Below are 18,900 nucleotides of genomic sequence, written 5' to 3'. Positions count from 1 at the left end.
TGCCAGGTTAGGGATAATAGATATGATATGCACATGGAAGTGAAGTGGACATTACTGGAGTGGCGCTTACAAGCAACTCGTGGCTGTTGCTTAAAAAATTCAACTGAATTTATAAACAAAACTAACTTTATTAACATTTTATATAAGGCGCCAGTGGGTTCTTTAGATTCGTAGGGCGGAAACATTTTGAAGTATCATATGAAACGGCCCTACGGTATCATGACATTTTGGTACTGTAATATTACCTTGGTACCAGTATACCGTGCAACACTAATCCAAACACACAAAGGATAATTAATGCATGAGCACAAGGATATTTGGGCTTTTTACGAAGTCCCCTGAGAATTCCAGGACGAATGTGGTGCTTAGGTTCATCTTCTACCTGGGTGTTAATTAACAAACAGGCGCACACTGATGATGAAAGCAAGAGAGGAATCTGTCTGGGCTTTAATAACCAAAAGGGTGCACACTGATGATGAAAGCAAGAGAGGAATCTGTCTGGGCTTTAATAACCAAAAGGGTGCACACTGATGATGAAAAAAAGAGAGGAATCTGTCTGGGCTTTAATAACCAAAAGGGTGCACACTGATGATGAAAAAAAGAGAGTAATCTGGCTGGCTGAGGTATAAATCACTGAGGTATAAAATAACTGCTTCCAAGATGGACGCCCGTTGTCTTCAACGTAGTCTACTCATGTTCTCTGGAGCAAGCCTGAGCAGCGACAACGTCATCAGCGTCAGCGTCAGCGTCATCACGTCATGCAGAAGCATGTCCGACATTGGATTCATATAAAATGTTAAACGATGGGAAATATATCTTGGATATATTCCGTGGATATTTTTGGTACAAAGGTGATAACGAAAGGATCTTTTTTGGAATTTTAGGAACTTCTCTCTGGGTCCGTCTACGAGAATTGTATTTCTGGGCTCGGCTGCAGCTAAATTGCAGCATCGAAAGTGCCCTCTGACCACAGTGGAATGCTGCTTCTAGACCGGAACCCTGGGCTGAATGAGCAGTCATCTCTTCTCTTAACATGTTTGGACCCAGAACTTAATTGAGCATCTGATCAATTACGCAACACTTTAGTTCTGGGTTAACAGAGATTATGCTTGGACAGCACCACTGCTGGCTGTATACAGTACCACTGCTGGCCGTATACCGTACCACTGCTGGCTGTATACAGTACCACTTCTGGCCGTACAGAGAACCACTGCTGGCTGTATACAGTACCACTGCTGGCCGTACAGAGAACCACTGCTGGCTGTATACAGTACCACTGCTGGCTGTATACAGTACCACTGCTGGCTGTATACAGTACCACTGCTGGCCGTACAGAGAACCACTGCTGGCTGTATACAGTACCACTGCTGGCTGTATACAGTACCACTGCTGGCCGTACAGAGAACCACTGCTGGCCGTATACAGTACCACTGCTGGCCGCACAGAGAACCACTGCTGGCTGTATACAGTACCACTGCTGGCCGTCCAGTGCCACTGCTGGCCGTACAGTACCACTGCTGGCTGTATACAGTACAACTGCTGGCTGAATACAGTACCACTGCTGGCCGCACAGAGAACCACTGCTGGCTGTATACAGTACCACTGCTGGCTGTATACAGTACCACTGCTGGCCGCACAGAGAACCACTGCTGGCTGTATACAGTACCACTGCTGGCCGTACAGTACCACTGCTGGCTGTATACAGTACCACTGCTGGCCGTATACATTACCAATGCTGGCTGTATACAGTACCACTGCTGGCTGTACAGAGAACCACTGCTGGCCGTATACAGTACCACTGCTGGCTGTATACCGTACCACTGCTGGCCGCACAGAGAACCACTGCTGGCTGTATACAGTACCACTGCTGGCTGTATACAGTACCACTGCTGGCTGTATACAGTACCACCGCTGGCTGTATACAGTACCACTGCTGGCTGTATACAGTACCACCGCTGGCTGTATACAATACCACTGCTGGCTGTATACAGTACCACTGCTGGCTGTATACAGTACCACTGCTGGCTGTATACAGTACCACTGCTGGCTGTATACAGTACAACTGCTGGCTGTATACAGTACCACTGCTGGCTGTATACCGTACCACTGCTGGCCGCACAGAGAACCACTGCTGGCTGTATACAGTACTACTGCTGGCTGTATACAGTACTACTGCTGGCTGTATACAGTACCACTGCTGGCTGTATACAGTACCACTGCTGGCTGTATACAGTACCACTGCTGGCTGTATACAGTACTACTGCTGGCTGTATACAGTACTACTGCTGGCTGTATACAGTACCACTGCTGGCCGCACAGAGAACCACTGCTGGCTGTATACAGTACCACTGCTGGCTGTATACAGTACTACTGCTGGCTGTATACAGTACCACTGCTGGCCGCACAGAGAACCACTGCTGGCTGTATACAGTACCACCGCTGGCTGTATACAATACCACTGCTGGCTGTATACAGTACCACTGCTGGCTGTATACAGTACCACTGCTGGCTGTATACAGTACCACTGCTGGCTGTATACAGTACCACTGCTGGCTGTATACAGTACCACTGCTGGCTGTATACCGTACCACTGCTGGCCGCACAGAGAACCACTGCTGGCTGTATACAGTACCACTGCTGGCTGTATACAGTACCACTGCTGGCTGTATACAGTACCACTGCTGGCTGTATACAGTACCACTGCTGGCTGTATACAGTACCACTGCTGGCTGTATACAGTACCACTGCTGGCTGTATACAGTACTACTGCTGGCTGTATACAGTACCACTGCTGGCTGTATACAGTACCACTGCTGGCTGTTTACAAAACCGCTGCTGGCCGTACAGAGAACAACTGCTGGCTGTATACAGTACCACTGTTGGCCGTACAGAGAACCACTGCTGGCTGTATACAGTACCACTGCTGGCCGTACAGAGTTCCACTGCTGGCCGTACAGAGTTTCACTGCTGGCCGTACAGAGAACCACTGCTGGCCGTACAGAGAACCACTGCTGGCCGTACAGAGAACCACTGCTGGCCGTACAGAGTTCCACTGCTGGCCGTATACAATACAACTGCTGGCGGTATACAATACAACTGCTGGCGGTATACAGTACCACTGCTGGCCATACAGAGAACCACTGCTGGCCATACAGGGAACCACTGCTGGCCGTATACAGTACCACTGCTGCCAATACAGGGAACCACTGCTGGCCGTACAGAGACTACTGCTGGCTCTATACAGTACCACTGCTGGCCGTACAGAGAACCACGACTGGCCGTATACAGTACCACTGCTGGCTGTATACAGTACCACTGCTGGCCGTACAGAGAACCCCGACTGGCCGTATACAGTATCATTGCTGGCAGTATACAGTACCACTGCTGGCCGTATACAGTACCACTGCTGGCCGTATACAGTACCACTGCTGGCCGTAGACAATACCACTGCTGGCCGTATACAGTACCACTGCTGGCCGTATACCGTACCACTGCTGGCTGTATACAGTACCACTGCTGGCCGTATACAGTACCACTGCTGGCCGTATACAGTACCACTGCTGGCTGTATACAGTACCACTGCTGGCCGTATACAGTACCACTGCTGGCTGTATACAGTACCACTGCTGGCCGTATACAGTACCACTGCTGGCCATACAGAGAACCACTGCTGGCCGTATACAGTACCACTGCTGGCTGTATACAGTACCACTGCTGGCCATACAGAGAACCACTGCTGGCTGTATACAGTACCACTGCTGGCTGTATACAGTACCACTGCTGGCTGTATACCGTACCACTGCTGGCTGTATACAGTACCACTGCTGGCCGTATACAGTACCACTGCTGGCCGTATACAGAGTATCATTGCTGGCTGTGTACAGTACCACTGCTGGCCGTACAGAGAATCACTGCTGGCCGTAGACAATACCACTGCTGGCCGTATACAGAGAACCACTGCTGGCCGTATACAGAGAACCACTGCTGGCCGTATACAGTACCACTGCTGGCCGTACAGAGAACCACTGTTGGCTGCATACAGTACCACTGCTGGCCGTATACAGTACCACTGCTGGCCGTACAGAGAACCACTGCTGGCCGTATACAGAACCACTGCTGGCCGTATACAGAACCACTGCTGGCCTTACAGAGAACCACTGCTGGCCGTATACAGTACCACTGCTGGCCGTATACAGTACCACTGCTGGCCGTATACAGTACCACTGCTGGCCGTACAGAGAACCACTGCTGGCCGTATACAGTACCACGGCTGGCCGTATACAGTACCACTGCTGGCTGTATACAGTACCACTGCTTGCTATATACAGTACCACTGTGTTACCGCTGGTAGCTCAGCTGGCATAACTACTGTAGCATCCACCCTGCTGCAAGGTCATACCTAACATCACTGTCCAGGTGTCTCCCAGCCAGGACACACACACACACACACAAACACACACACACACACATGCATGCACACACACATACACACACACACACATGCAAACACACACACTCACACACACACGTGCACACACACACACGCGCGCACACACGCGCGCGCACACACACACACACACACCATTAGCTGCAACTCTCTGCTAGCGTGGGTAGAGTTATGTGTCGTTCATCGCTCCCCACCTGGTGGGTGTTAAAGGCTGCCATGGTATTATGGGATGTGGCAACTGGTCGCCAGGAGAAATATTCTGTTTATTTACTGGTGCATCTGTTAGGTTGCCATGGTGCCGGGTGGAGGCTGGGATGACACAGATGGTCCAGCCCGCGGCTCTCTCTCTGTTATCCCGGGCATCCACCAGCCCAGAAAACTGTCTGTCAGCTACTTCAGCAGCCAGAGAGAAAGAGAGAAGGACAGGAGGGAGGGAGGACAGGAGGGAGGACAGGAGAAAGTGAGAGGGAGGACAGGAGGGAGAGAGGACAGGAGGGAGTGAGAGACGGAGGGAGGACAGGAGGGAGGGAGGACAGGAGGGAGGACATGAGAGAGGGGGGAGGACAGGAGGGAGTGAGAGGGAGAACAGGAGAGAGGGAGGGAAGACAGGAGGGGGTGACAGGGAGGACAGGAGGGAGTGAGAGGGAGGACAGGAGGGAGGGAGGACAGGAGGGAGTGAGAGACGGAGGGAGGACAGGAGAGGGGGGAGGACAGGAGGGAGTGAGAGGGAAGACAGGCGGGAGGGAGAGATGGAGGGAGGACAGGAGAGAGGGGGGAGGACAGGAGGGAGTGAGAGGGAGGACACGAGGGAGGGAGAGATGAGGGAGGACAGGAGAGAGGGGGGAGGACAGGAGTGAGTGAGAGGGAGGACAGGAGGGAGGGAGAGGGAGAACAGGAGAGAGGGAGGGAAGACAGGAGGGAGTGACAGGGAGGACAGGAGGGAGGGAGAGACAGAGGGATGACAGGAGAGAGGGGGGAGAAAGAGGGAGGGAGAGGGAAAACAGGAGAGAGGGAGGGAAGACAGAAGGGAGGGAGAGGGAGGACAGGAGGGAGGGAGGGAGAGGGAGGACAGGAGAGAGGGAGGGAGGACAGGGGAGAGGGAGAGAGGAAGGACAAGAGGGAGGGAGAGGGAGGACAAGAGGAAGGGAGGGATGACAGGAGGGAGGACAGGAGAGAGGGAGGGATGACAGGAGGGACAGAGAGGGAGGACAGGAGAGAGGGAGGGAGGACGGGAGGGAGAAACAGAGGAAGGACAGGAGGGAGGGAGAGAGGGGGGAGGGAGAGAGGGGGGAGAAAGAGGAAGGGAGAGAGGGAGGGAGGGAGAGGGAGAACAGGAGAGAGGGAGGGAAGGAGAGGGAGGACAGGAGAGAGGGAGGGAGGACAAGAGAGGGAGGACAGGAGAGGGAGGGAGGACAAGAGGGAGGGAGAACAAGAGGGAGGGAGAGGGAGGACAAGAGGGAGGGAGGGATGACAGAAGGGAGGGAGGGCAGATAGGAGGGAGGGATGACATGAGGGAGGGAGAGGGAGGACAGGAGGGAGGGAGGGATGGATGACAGCAGGGAGGGAGAGTGAGGACAGGAGAGAGGGAGGAAGAACAGGGGGGAGGGAGGGAGGGAGAGACGGAGGGAGGGGGGAGAACAGGAGGGAGTGACAGGGAGGACAAGAGGGAGGGAGAGACAGAGGGAGGACAGGAGGGAGGGAGAGACGGAGGGAGGACAGTAGGGAAGGAGAAATGGGGGGATAAAGAGGAAGGGAGAGAGGGTGGGAAGAAGAGAGGGACAGAGGGAGGACAGGACATAGCTCATTGACCAGATGAGGATTAGCTGAGTGTCCTGGAGAGCAGTGGTCCTATAAAGCGTGCTTGAAAGTGAAGGGTGTGTGAGAGTGTGTGTGTGTGTGGCAGCATGGCACAGGGCCCGACCATTAAATGTCTTAATTTAACAGCTTCTTCACACAGAGGCCAAGATTACTTCAGCTGAAAACTGCATAGTAGTACACACTCCACCGTACATTACTATAGTAGTACACACTCCACCCTAGATTACTATAGTAGTACACACTCCACCCTAGAATACCACAGTAGTGCACACTCCACCCTAGAATACCACAGTAGTGCACACTCCACCCTACATTACTATAGTAGTACACACTCCACCCTAGATTACTATAGTAGTACACACTCCACCCTAGAATACCACAGTAGTGCACACTCCACCCTAGAATACCACAGTAGTGCACACTCCACCCTACATTACTATAGTAGTACACACTCCACCCTAGATTACTATAGTAGTACACACTCCACCCTAGAATACCACAGTAGTGCACACTCCACCCTAGAATACCACAGTAGTGCACACTCCACCCTACATTACTATAGTAGTACACACTCCACCCTAGATTACTATAGTAGTACACACTCCACCCTAGATTACCAACAGGGTCATACTGCATTTATTTGAACTTTTATTCGAACCAGGGTGTCTGTAGTGACTCCTCTAACACTGAGATGCAGTGGTTTAGACTGCTGTGATACAGCCTGGAATGGAACCAGGGTGTCTGTAGTGACTCCTCTAACACTGAGATGCAGTGCCTTAGACCGCTGTGATACAGCCTGGAATGGAACCAGGGTGTCTGTAGTGACTCCTCTAACACTGAGATGCAGTGGTTTAGACCGCTGTGACACAGCCTGGAATGGAACCAGGGTGTCTGTAATGACTCCTCTAACACTGAGATGCAGTGGTTTAGACCGCTGTGATACAGCCTGGAATGGAACCAGGGTGTCTGTAGTGGCTCCTCTAACACTGAGATGCAGTGCCTTAGACCGCTGTGACACAGCCTGAAATGGAACCAGGGTGTCTGTAGTGGCTCCTCTAACACTGAGATGCAGTGCCTTAGACCGCTGTGACACAGCCTGGAATGGAACCAGGGTGTCTGTAATGACTCCTCTAACACTGAGATGCAGTGGTTTAGACCGCTGTGATACAGCCTGGAATGGAACCAGGGTGTCTGTAGTGGCTCCTCTAACACTGAGATGCAGTGGTTTAGACCGCTGTGATACAGCCTGGAATGGAACCAGGGTGTCTGTAGTGACTCCTCTAACACTGAGATGCAGTGGTTTAGACCGCTGTGATACAGCCTGGAATGGAACCAGGGTGTCTGTAGTGACTCCTCTAACACTGAGATGCAGTGGTTTAGACCGCTGTGATACAGCCTGGAATGGAACCAGGGTGTCTGTAGTGACTCCTCTAACACTGAGATGCAGTGCCTTAGACCGCTGTGATACAGCCTGGAATGGAACCAGGGTGTCTGTAGTGACTCCTCTAACACTGAGATGCAGTGCCTTAGACCGCCGTGCCCCTCAGGAGCGTAGTGTACACCACCATATTTTACACACTCTACTACAGACTACAGTCTATGGTGTCTTTTGGTTTACAAAGGCAGCCCAATTCTGATCTTTTAATCAATTAGTGACAAAAGAGCTGACTTAATTGGTCAAAACACCAATTAGTGACTAAAAAGATCAGAGTTGTGCTGCCTGTGTAAACACAGTCTGTGTCTTTAACTGGCAATAGAAGTAAGTGTTGTCATGTTAATACATTGTTATTTCTAAAAGGAGCCCCCAAGGCCCAGTCCTTTACATAACACCTGACCTACAGGGTCAATCAAATCAAAAGTTATTCAAGAGGAAAATACTTATTCATAGAATGAGGGATTATTTTTCTGTCTTTCATTTGGGAGTAAAGAGAAGCAATAATATCTCTAGTTGGAGGAGGTGATGATGAGATGGAGGATAGACTAGATGTATTCCGTCCATCCTTCCCTCCTCCTCCCGCCATCCGTCTGGAATTATTAAAAGCCCATCTATTTCCCAGGCCTGTTGTCTGATGCATCACTGGGATGTATCTGCTCCTGGTCATTTGTTTGGAATGCTGGGTAATTGATTGTCCTGGGGGCGTTCTCTCCTAGTGTTCACCTCACCTTGAATATCCTTCTCTTCCTTAATCACCCCCCCATACTCGACCCATGGGACGCACCAACCAACGCGCCACCTCCCCCTCTCTTCTCTGGGAGCTTGTGATATATGACCATGCCCCTCCACACACACATACAAACTCATACCATGCCCCTCCACACACACATACAAACTCATACCATGCCCCTCCACACACACATACAAACTCACACCATGCCACTCCACACACACATACAAACTCATACCATGCCCCTCCACACACACATACAAACTCATACCATGCCCCTCCACACACACATACAAACTCATACCATGCCCCTCCACACACACATACAAACTCATACCATGCCCCTCCACACACACATACAAACTCATACCATGCCCCTCCACACACACATACAAACTCATACCATGCCCCTCCACACACACATACAAACTCATACCATGCCCCTCCACACACACATACAAACTCATACCATGCCCCTCCACTCACACATACAAACTCATACCATGCCCCTCCACACACACATACAAACTCATACCATGCCCCTCCACACACACATACAAATTCATACCATGCCCCTCCACACACACATACAAACTCATACCATGCCCCTCCACACACACATACAAACTCATACCATGCCCCTCCACACACACATACAAACTCATACCATGCCCCTCCACACACACATACAAACTCATACCATGCCCCTCCACACACACATACAAACTCATACCATGCCCCTCCACACACACATACAAACTCATACCATGCCCCTCCACACACACATACAAACTCATACCATGCCCCTCCACACACACATACAAACTCATACCATGCCCCTCCACACACACATACAAACTCATACCATGCCCCAGTGGAGATAGTGTGTGGTCAGACACCAGAGAAACACAGCTGATGCTATGCCAGCCAGCTTTCTGAACTCTCTACGTCAGACACCAGAGAAACACAGCTGATGCTATGCCAGCCAGCTTTCTACGTCAGACACCAAAGCAGGGGAAATGTGACTGTAGGGGCCAGTGACCTGAAATGACTTCTCCATATCATACTCTCTAACATCACTAACTGGCCCCACGCAGATCACGCATGCATGCACGCACATATACACCCCGCACACAAAATACAAACCCACACACACTCCTTTGTGCCTGAACTCTGAACATGGGCTGGTTACCCTTACTGAAAAAACACATGATATCACATACAGAAAATCACATGATTTCACATGAAAATTCATGTGGAATCATGTGAAAACACGTGTTTTTAGAAAACTTCACATGTGCATTTTCATGGTTTCCATGTTGTCACACGTTATCACATTAACTTCACATGTGCATTTTCATGGTTTCCATGTTGTCACACATTATCACATTAACTTCACATGTGCATTTTCATGGTTTCCATGTTGTCACACGTTATCACATTAACTTCACATGTGCATTTTCATGGTTTCCATGTTGTCACATGTTATCACATTAACTTCACATGTGCATTTTCATGGTTTCCATGTTGTCACACGTTATCACATTAACTTCACATGTGCATTTTCATGGTTTCCATGTTGTCACACGTTATCACATTAACTTCACATGTGCATTTTCATGGTTTCCATGTTGTCACACGTTATCACATTAACTTCACATGTGCATTTTCATGGTTTCCATGTTGTCACACGTTATCACATTAACTTCACATGTGCATTTTCATGGTTTCCATGTTGTCACACGTTATCACATTAACTTCACATGTGCATTTTCATGGTTTCCATGTTGTCACACGTTATCACATTAACTTCACATGTGCATTTTCATGGTTTCCATGTTGTCACACGTTATCACATTAACTTCACATGTGCATTTTCATGGTTTCCATGTTGTCACACGTTATCACATTAACTTCACATAAGATCACATGAAAACGTGTTTTTGTGGTTTTCATTCGTTTTTTTTCTGTAAGTGTATCTGCAAGGCAAAAGATGAAGCATGGGCCTCCTGAGCCTGGTTCCCTCTGTCTGAGGAGAGAAGTTCCTCTAAAAAACCATGTAAATACCAACAGAAGCAGTATCGTGAAATAAAGTGCTACAAACCCACAGTACCTCGCTCCCTCTTCAATAACACACCAGTAAACACTACATTAGCACACTTTATAGGAAGGACAAGGTACCTGCTGGGGTTAGCTAGCAGCTACAGGAGTGGAGTAAGCTAAGGTACACAACCTCATCACAGCAACACACGGAGGAGGGGAATGGTTCCTGTGCTCAGTGGGGGAGACATACAGAATTAAATAGAACACTATATACATTATACACCATCTCTATGGGGAAGCCAGACCAGGTGTACAGGAGAATAGAGGCAGCACCTTCTCTGTGAGTATGGGGGAGAAAGAGGAGAGAAAAAAACAAAAGAGGAGAGCAATGTCTTCTTTCCCTCAGGGCTAATGGAGCGTGAAGCGGACGGGCACCCGAACTGCAGATGCAATCAAAAAGCGGCAATAACCTGTGAAATGCAAACTGTTCCCGTCGCTGACAATGGAATGGAGCAACATGATCGCTAAGACACACACACACACACAAATACAAACACACACACTCCAACGGTTGAACACACTCGGTTCTTTAGTGGGTTGGGTGATGATGCATGCCACTCACATCAAGTCGTTGATTTCAAGGACAGTGGTTTTACCATTTTTGGACAAGAGAGTACTTGTTACCTTCACAGCATGATTGACCAGTGGTTATCATGTTACTGTTACCTTTTCCATGTGCAACACCTGCAACCGTTCTCATGTCCTCGTGTCAAACTGTAATACTTTGATCATTTAATAAAAAAGGAGATAGTGTACTATGTGTGGAGGTGTCTTCTAATCAGGTCGTCAAGGATACCCTTCTCAATGGGATGGAATTGCAAAATGTATATCGCAAATTACAATTTAAATGTCACCTTTCAGAATGAATGAATCTTTGTAATTGTAACGTATTCAAGGGTAAATCTGACGCTGATGTGTTTCAAAGGGCCTTAAAGTGTGTAGGAAGTACGCGGATCGTGTTTGAGAATTTAACCACCAAAGAAATCTCTTTATCATTCACCTGCACTAGTTCCTCTCATCCATCCATCTTTCTCCTGGGAGAGAGTCCCACCAGCCAGTTCTGTACTTCAGACACATACAGGCACAGACACTATAGGATCAACCCTCTTGAAGGGTACAGTGTGTGGATGCTGGGGGATTTCTGTCAGAAATCAAGGTAAGATGGAGGAATCAAACAAGTTCTACTTTAATTTCAACGGACTTGAGAAAAGTTCTGCTGTTGCTGGATCGCTAATCACCTGATACAGCATGTTGGATATAACCCTGCTGAGCCTAGCAACAACACACTCGCATACACACGCACCCACGCACGTACGCACGCACATACACACCATATCATTAAAAGTGAGAAATGCAATCCACTTAAAAAGTTAAAAAGTGCAAGAGCAGAGAGCTGAAGGATTTAAATCCACTAGAGGATGAATAGGATGGTGTGTGTGTCTGTGTGTATTTAAATCCACTAGAGGATGAATAGGATGCTGTGTGTGTCTGTGTGTATTTAAATCCACTAGAGGATGAATAGGATGGTGTGTGTCTGTGTGTATTTAAATCCACTAGAGGATGAATAGGATGCTGTGTGTGTCTGTGTGTATTTAAATCCACTAGAGGATGAATAGGATGGTGTGTGTCTGTGTGTATTTAAATCCACTAGAGGATGAATAGGATGCTGTGTGTGTCTGTGTGTATTTAAATCCACTAGAGGATGAATAGGATGGTGTGTGTCTGTGTGTATTTAAATCCACTAGAGGATGAATAGGATGCTGTGTGTGTATCTGTGTGTATTTAAATCCACTAGAGGATGAATAGGATGCTGTGTGTGTCTGTGTGTATTTAAATCCACTAGAGGATGAATAGGATGGTGTGTGTGTGTCTGTGTGTATTTAAATCCACTAGAGGATGAATAGGATGGTGTGTGTGTGTCTGTGTGTATTTAAATCCACTAGAGGATGAATAGGATGGTGTGTGTGTCTGTGTGTATTTAAATCCACTAGAGGATGAATAGGATGGTGTGTGTGTCTGTGTGTATTTAAATCCACTAGAGGATGAATAGGATGGTGTGTGTGTCTGTGTGTATTTAAATCCACTAGAGGATGAATAGGATGGTGTGTGTCTGTGTGTATTTAAATCCACTAGAGGATGAATAGGATGGTGTGTGTGTCTGTGTATATTTAAATCCACTAGAGGATGAATAGGATGGTGTGTGTGTCTGTGTGTATTTAAATCCACTAGAGGATGAATAGGATGGTGTGTGTCTGTGTGTATTTAAATCCACTAGAGGATGAATAGGATGGTGTGTGTGTCTGTGTGTATTTAAATCCACTAGAGGATGAATAGGATGGTGTGTGTGTCTGTGTGTATTTAAATCCACTAGAGGATGAATAGGATGCTGTGTGTGTCTGTGTGTATTTAAATCCACTAGAGGATGAATAGGATGCTGTGTGTGTCTGTGTGTATTTAAATCCACTAGAGGATGAATAGGATGGTGTGTGTGTCTGTGTGTATTTAAATCCACTAGAGGATGAATAGGATGCTGTGTGTGTCTGTGTGTATTTAAATCCACTAGAGGATGAATAGGATGGTGTGTGTGTCTGTGTGTATTTAAATCCACTAGAGGATGAATAGGATGGTGTGTGTGTCTGTGTGTATTTAAATCCACTAGAGGATGAATAGGATGGTGTGTGTGTCTGTGTGTATTTAAATCCACTAGAGGATGAATAGGATGGTGTGTGTCTGTGTGTATTTAAATCCACTAGAGGATGAATAGGATGGTGTGTGTGTCTGTGTGTATTTAAATCCACTAGAGGATGAATAGGATGGTGTGTGTGTCTGTGTGTATTTAAATCCACTAGAGGATGAATAGGATGCTGTGTGTGTCTGTGTGTATTTAAATCCACTAGAGGATGAATAGGATGCTGTGTGTGTCTGTGTGTATTTAAATCCACTAGAGGATGAATAGGATGGTGTGTGTGTCTGTGTGTATTTAAATCCACTAGAGGATGAATAGGATGCTGTGTGTGTCTGTGTGTATTTAAATCCACTAGAGGATGAATAGGATGGTGTGTGTGTCTGTGTGTATTTAAATCCACTAGAGGATGAATAGGATGGTGTGTGTGTCTGTGTGTATTTAAATCCACTAGAGGATGAATAGGATGGTGTGTGTGTCTGTGTGTATTTAAATCCACTAGAGGATGAATAGGATGGTGTGTGTCTGTGTGTATTTAAATCCACTAGAGGATGAATAGGATGGTGTGTGTGTCTGTGTGTATTTAAATCCACTAGAGGATGAATAGGATGGTGTGTGTGTCTGTGTGTATTTAAATCCACTAGAGGATGAATAGGATGGTGTGTGTATCTGTGTGTATTTAAATCCACTAGAGGATGAATAGGATGGTGTGTGTGTCTGTGTGTATTTAAATCCACTAGAGGATGAATAGGATGGTGTGTGTGTCTGTGTGTATTTAAATCCACTAGAGGATGAATAGGATGCTGTGTGTGTCTGTGTGTATTTAAATCCACTAGAGGATGAATAGGATGCTGTGTGTGTCTGTGTGTATTTAAATCCACTAGAGGATGAATAGGATGGTGTGTGTGTCTGTGTGTATTTAAATCCACTAGAGGATGAATAGGATGCTGTGTGTGTCTGTGTGTATTTAAATCCACTAGAGGATGAATAGGATGGTGTGTGTGTATCTGTGTGTATTTAAATCCACTAGAGGATGAATAGGATGGTGTGTGTGTCTGTGTGTATTTAAATCCACTAGAGGATGAATAGGATGGTGTGTGTGTCTGTGTGTATTTAAATCCACTAGAGGATGAATAGGATGGTGTGTGTGTCTGTGTGTATTTAAATCCACTAGAGGATGAATAGGATGCTGTGTGTGTCTGTGTGTATTTAAATCCACTAGAGGATGAATAGGATGGTGTGTGTGTCTGTGTGTATTTAAATCCACTAGAGGATGAATAGGATGCTGTGTGTGTCTGTGTGTATTTAAATCCACTAGAGGATGAATAGGATGGTGTGTGTGTCTGTGTGTATTTAAATCCACTAGAGGATGAATAGGATGGTGTGTGTGTCTGTGTGTATTTAAATCCACTAGAGGATGAATAGGATGGTGTGTGTGTCTGTGTGTATTTAAATCCACTAGAGGATGAATAGGATGGTGTGTGTGTCTGTGTGTATTTAAATCCACTAGAGGATGAATAGGATGCTGTGTGTGTCTGTGTGTATTTAAATCCACTAGAGGATGAATAGGATGCTGTGTGTGTATCTGTGTGTATTTAAATCCACTAGAGGATGAATAGGATGGTGTGTGTGTCTGTGTGTATTTAAATCCACTAGAGGATGAATAGGATGGTGTGTGTGTCTGTGTGTATTTAAATCCACTAGAGGATGGAAAGGATGGTGGGTGTAGCATTTGACCTATGATCAAGACTAGGGGTCCCTCGCTCCCTCTTATTCCAGGAAACTTACATAGCGGTGTGGTTTGGTATTCATTTGTGGGTTTAGACAAACTAATTAACACTCTTTGGACATTCCCATAGAAAAGCACTTCTGGAGCCGGCAGTACTAACAATGGTGTGTGTGTGTGCGCATATGCGTGTGCATGTGTGTGTGAGATTGAGACTCACACTCTTTGGACATGCCCACGCCAAAGCACTTCTGGAGCCGGCAGTACTGACAGCGGTTCCTGGTCACCTTGTTGATGTTGCAGTTCTTGTCCCGGTGACACGTGTAGACCATGTTCTTCTGGATGGATCTACGGAAAAAACCCTGAGGGGGGGGGTAGAGAGAGAGAGAGAGAGAGAGAGAGAGAGAGAGAGAGAGAGAGAGAGAGAGAGAGAGAGAGAGAGAGAGAGAGAGAGAGAGAGAGAGAGAGAGAGAGAAAGAGAGAGAGAGAGAGAGAGAGAGAGAGAGAGAGAGAGAGAGAGAGAGAGAGAGAGAGAGAGAGAGAAAGAGAGAGAGAGAGAGTGGAGAGAGAGATAGAGAGAGAAAGAGAGTGGAGAGAGAGTGGAGAGAGAGAAAGAGAGAGAGTGGAGAGAGAGAGAGAAAGAGAGAGAGAGAAAGAGAGAGAGAGAAAGAGAGAGAGAGAGAGAGAGGTATCAGTCTTTCTGGTTAAACAAGGTTACATGAGTCATGTCTACATTTCTCACACCGGATAAAAGGTAAATTAAAGACTGCCCAGTGGCAGTTGGTGCGGTTTAATATGAGGGAGGACGATTTTTGTTTATGAGCTTGGCCTTATTTCTATTACAGCATATTGGATGACTGTCATTCATATTCCAGTCACCCAGTTCAATGTAACATTGGTAGGTTTAGGCTACTACATGATACTCTAATTTTCCCTATAACCATCATGAGGTTGCTACAACCTCTCTAACCTCATACAGCCTATGAAGGAAAGTTTACAACTTAGGTCAGATAGGTCGAGACATATTTAAAGACAGACAGTGACATTCAATGCGTCTTGCACACTCTTGCCTGAATCTAGCTGATATAGGGTGTAATTATTAGTCCAACAGTTGCAAACGAAAGTTTCTATTGGACAAATTCAGGTATGTTTATCCCTATTTTGTTCCGTTTGCTTCCGTTTCAGAAAGGTTTTTCAACAGAATCGGTTGAATGAATACACCCCTGATCACGTGTAAACACAGTTCACTTTCATATCAGCCACGTTGTATTCCTTCTCGCATCTACACGCTCTCCTCCTCTCACCTCTTCCCTTCGCTTGTGGACTTCAATGCGCCTGTGACCTGGCAAAAGAGCTCTAATAGGCTGGAGGACGTCCTCCGGAAGTTATAATTACTGGACTCAGTGTGTGTCAATGGAATGGGGTGAGAACCATAAGCCTCCTAGGTATAATTACTGTATAAGTCTATGGAATGGGGTGAGAACCATAAGCCTCCTAGGTTTTGAATTGAAGTAGATGTACCCAGAGGAGGATGGAAGATAGCTGTCCTCCGGCTACACCAAGGTGCTACCCTACAGAGTGCTGCTGAGGCTACTATAGACGTTCTTTGCAAAATAGTGTGTTTTAATAAATGATTTGGTTATATTTAGTATAGTTTTAGCAAAAAAAAATTATTGAGGAGGATGGTCCTCCCCTTCCTCCTCTGAGGAGCCTCCACTGAAATATTGCTTGATTGCATTCAGCTCAGGGTGCACCAAGTGACATAGTGACAGTGAATCAGAGCAACGTGTGTGAGAGTGAGAGATAATCAGAGGGAGAGTCTTAGAGGATGTTAACATGGAATGTTAAGTGAAGCCGAGCTAAGTGATGTTCGGTGAAGTGGCGTGACTTTATATGAATGCTGGTGTAATTGAATATAATAGGAGAATGAACCCCCCCCTCCAAAAAAAACATGGTTTAAGTTTACAGTGTGTCCAAAAATAACTATGCTGTCACTGTTTTGTACCTGTTGCTTCCATACAATAAGTCACAGCATTTGCCTATCAACACAGTCAAAGCAGGAGGAGAGAGATGAGAGGTATCCGAGGGAGAAAAGGAGGAATTCAAGCAGCTTCCTTCAAGACGTTTCAGTTGTTATTCATTTGTTATGGCTCTGGGGTCCTTCTCAATGATCCTCCATCATCCAGACCCTCTTGGGCGTCCCTCGCTCTGCCTGAGAAGGTGTGTGTGGTTCAATTTCTATTTGCCATATGCTCCTGTGACGGATGGGACCTTGTATTTTCATTAGGGGAGCAGGATGCATGATGGGTAACAGATTAGGTCGCGCCCACACAGGGCTGAAACGGCTGACGCTGTAGCTTGTGTGTGTGTGTGTGTAACATCCGTCAACATACCGGTACCGCCCCTTGGTGCCATGGCAACCACAACAACTAGCCAATCATGTCTAAGATCTCAACACCATGTGACCTGTTGGGGGTCACCTCCCCTCGACTGGTGTTATTCATTTTCTTAATAGAGGTCTTTATTCTTGGCTAATCTACGTCTTCATGTTTGTGTTTGTGTGTGTCTTCATCCTACCTGATCTGAGCAGAGAGAATTCTTATAAATGACCTGTCTGTTCTAATAGATAGGTAACACACACACACACACATGTGACCGTGCATGCCAGGATAACAGGCTCTAGAGGCAGCTGGCTGCCCTTGGAGCGGGGTGTGTTGTGTGAGCGTGCATCGGTGTGTGTGTGTGTGTGTGCGTCCATCGGTGTGTGTGTGTGTGCATGCATCGGTGTGTGTCTGCCTCAGAGTCTTTGTGAAGCGATTCTTCACTAGTAGCAGCAGTCAACAGATGCCATGACTCTGGGAGACCTTCATCTCTGCGTTCCTCCAGGGAAGCACAATCACACACACACCCTGACACACTCAGACTTAATCATCACATCTGCCCTCTCTCTCCTCTTCCTCTCTCCCTCGCTCTCTATCTCTACCAAACGGATTCCTTTGCTCCTTCATTCTCTCTCTTCCCTTTTCTCTCTCTTTCTCTACCTACCTGTCTCTCTCTACCAATCGGTCTCTCTCTACCTACCTCTCTCTCTCTCTCTCGATCTCTCTCTTGCATTTCAGTGTACAGAGCTGGCCTGTGACACTGGTGTCCATGTGATATTTCACAGCAGCCACTATGATGCTTGTTGAGTCTGTTTGAAACTCATAATGAGATATCACAGCACAGCCTTGAGCAAGGCATTTTACAAAGGTGTTTATCTAACCACCAGCAGGTGACGATAAACCGAACATGAGAGAGAGGAGAGGAGAGTCACAGCATTCGAAGCTAAGTGTTTTGAGTTCCCACTTCCTCAGTTGGTGAATAGCGCCTTCAGAGAGTATTCACACCCCTTGATGTTTCCCACATTTTATTGTGTTACAAAGTGGGATTAAAGTTGATTTAATCGTCATTTATTGTCAGCAATCTACACACAATACTCTGTAATGTTAAAGTGGAAGAACAATTCTAACTAATAAAACACTAATACAGTATATCGTGATATCACTTTTCGTCCATATCGCCCACCTCCCCCTAAAAATAATTTAACTCTGATTTATCTTTATCGCAAAAAATGTGTCAATTTATCGCAATATGGATTTTTGTCCATATCCACATTTTTTTTTGCCCAGCTCCATATCGCTCAGCTCTAACACACACACACACCAGCTGGGGGGGGGGGGGGGGGCAATTCTGGTGGCTAAATACATTAAAGGAGTGGACACTGACCCCAGTCTGGTCTCTACAGACTAAAGGCTCTCTGTCTCTCTCAGACACGCACGCACGCACGCACGCACGCACGCACGCACACACGCACGCACGCACGCACACACACACACACACACACACACACACACACACACACACACACACACACACACACACACACACACACACACACACACAGGCAGACACCACTCAG

At 46.9% G+C, this 18,900-nt stretch overlaps 1 protein-coding gene across 2 annotated transcripts in view; it reads right to left on the bottom strand.

Annotated features, from left to right (window-relative positions):
- Positions 1–18,900, bottom strand: part of LOC129820063 (retinoic acid receptor beta-like) — a 240,993-nt gene that overhangs the window by 46,934 nt on the left and 175,159 nt on the right. For both annotated transcript variants that reach the window (XM_055876892.1, XM_055876893.1), the window contains one exon: positions 15,163–15,304. In XM_055876892.1, the coding sequence (XP_055732867.1) occupies positions 15,163–15,304 (142 nt within the window). The remainder of the gene's footprint in view (positions 1–15,162; positions 15,305–18,900) is intronic.

The sequence above is a fragment of the Salvelinus fontinalis genome, chromosome 22 (genome assembly GCF_029448725.1).
Source record: "Salvelinus fontinalis isolate EN_2023a chromosome 22, ASM2944872v1, whole genome shotgun sequence".
NCBI lineage: Eukaryota > Metazoa > Chordata > Actinopteri > Salmoniformes > Salmonidae > Salvelinus > Salvelinus fontinalis.
The sequence above is the reverse complement of the archived record's forward strand: the minus strand, read 5'-3'. Positions and strand labels throughout refer to the sequence as shown.